Raw genomic sequence first — 1,246 nt, forward strand, 5'->3', positions numbered from 1 at the left:
TTGAGGGCAACGCCCCCGTGATCATAATGCACGCCACCCTTTGAACCTTGGTTAATCTGCTTTTGATTGTGAGTTTGTCTACGGATGGCCACCAGACCGTGTTGCCATAGAGTAGAATGGGACGCACCACTGCTGTGTACATCCAGTTCACGATGTGCGGCTTTAACTTTTTTCCTATTGCTGATTTACAGGCATAGAGGACAGTTATAGCCTTCTTGCAACGCTCTTCAACATTGCGTCGCCAAGTTAGCTTTCTGTCCAATACAACGCCCAGGTACCTAACTTCCTCCGAGAGGGCCAGGGTAACACCGCTCAGGGAAGGAAGTTGCACCTGGACGGTTTTATTTTTCTTTGTGAAAAGAACCATGACTGTTTTCCCTGGATTGACACCAAGGCCAGATTCCTTGGACCAGGTTTCCACAACGCGTAAGGCGCCTTGGACCAGATCACATAGAACTTGGGGGTGCTTACCTACCGCCGTCAGGGCCAGATTATCAGCGTAGGCAACTACCTGACAGCCCGTGCTCTGTAGCTGCTNGGGGGTGCTTACCTACCGCCATCAGGGCCAGATCATCAGCGTAGGCAACTACCTGACAGCCTGTGCTCTGTAGCTGCGACAGCAGAGTATTCACCGTTAGATTCCACAGGAGTGTGGAGAGGACACCGCCTTGCGGTGCCGCGGTTTGCATACCTTGTTACCGATACCTCTCCCATCTCCGAGTATATAGTTCTGCAGCCTAGAAGGCGATGAACAAATTCTACCAGAGGGTACTCCAGACCGAGGTTAGTTAGGGCGCGGAGAACAGCTTCTGGGAGAACATTATTGAAGGCACCCTCGATGTCAAGGAATACGCCTAATGCAGATTCCTTAAGCGCTAATGCCTTTTCAATGGTGCTCACAATACCATGCAAAGCTGTGTCTACAGACCTGCCTTTCCAATAGGCATGCTGACAGCTAGATAATTTACTTAAATCAATTTCTGTTCGGATCTTCACGTCCAGTTGTCTTTCCAGAACCTTCTGGAAGAAAGATGTAAGGCTAATCGGTCGAAAGTCGCTTGGCTTCACGTGGGATGGTCCGCCGCCCTTGGGAATGAACACAACCTTCGCCAGTGTCCATCCCTTGGGTATGAAGCTAAGTCTGAGAAAAGCCTTATAGATTGAAACAAGCATCGGACATAGAATGTCAGACGTCGACCGAAGTTCGGCAGGGAAGATGCCGTCCATGCCTGGAGATTTGTAGGGC

At 50.3% G+C, this 1,246-nt stretch overlaps 1 protein-coding gene across 1 annotated transcript; it reads right to left on the reverse strand.

The window, feature by feature from the left end:
- Positions 1-833: 833 nt before the first annotated feature.
- On the reverse strand, positions 834-1,173 carry LOC108357257 (uncharacterized; the record flags this gene model as incomplete). The annotated part of the gene is made up of 1 exon (XM_017608346.1): positions 834-1,173. A coding segment is annotated over exon 1 (340 nt), but the record flags the coding sequence as incomplete, so codon positions are not given.
- Positions 1,174-1,246: the final 73 nt, after the last annotated feature.

This window comes from Rhagoletis zephyria, unplaced genomic scaffold (genome assembly GCF_001687245.7).
Source record: "Rhagoletis zephyria isolate East Lansing unplaced genomic scaffold, Rhagoletis_zephyria_1.1 Rzeph_scaffold_73467, whole genome shotgun sequence".
Taxonomy (NCBI): Eukaryota; Metazoa; Arthropoda; class Insecta; order Diptera; family Tephritidae; genus Rhagoletis; species Rhagoletis zephyria.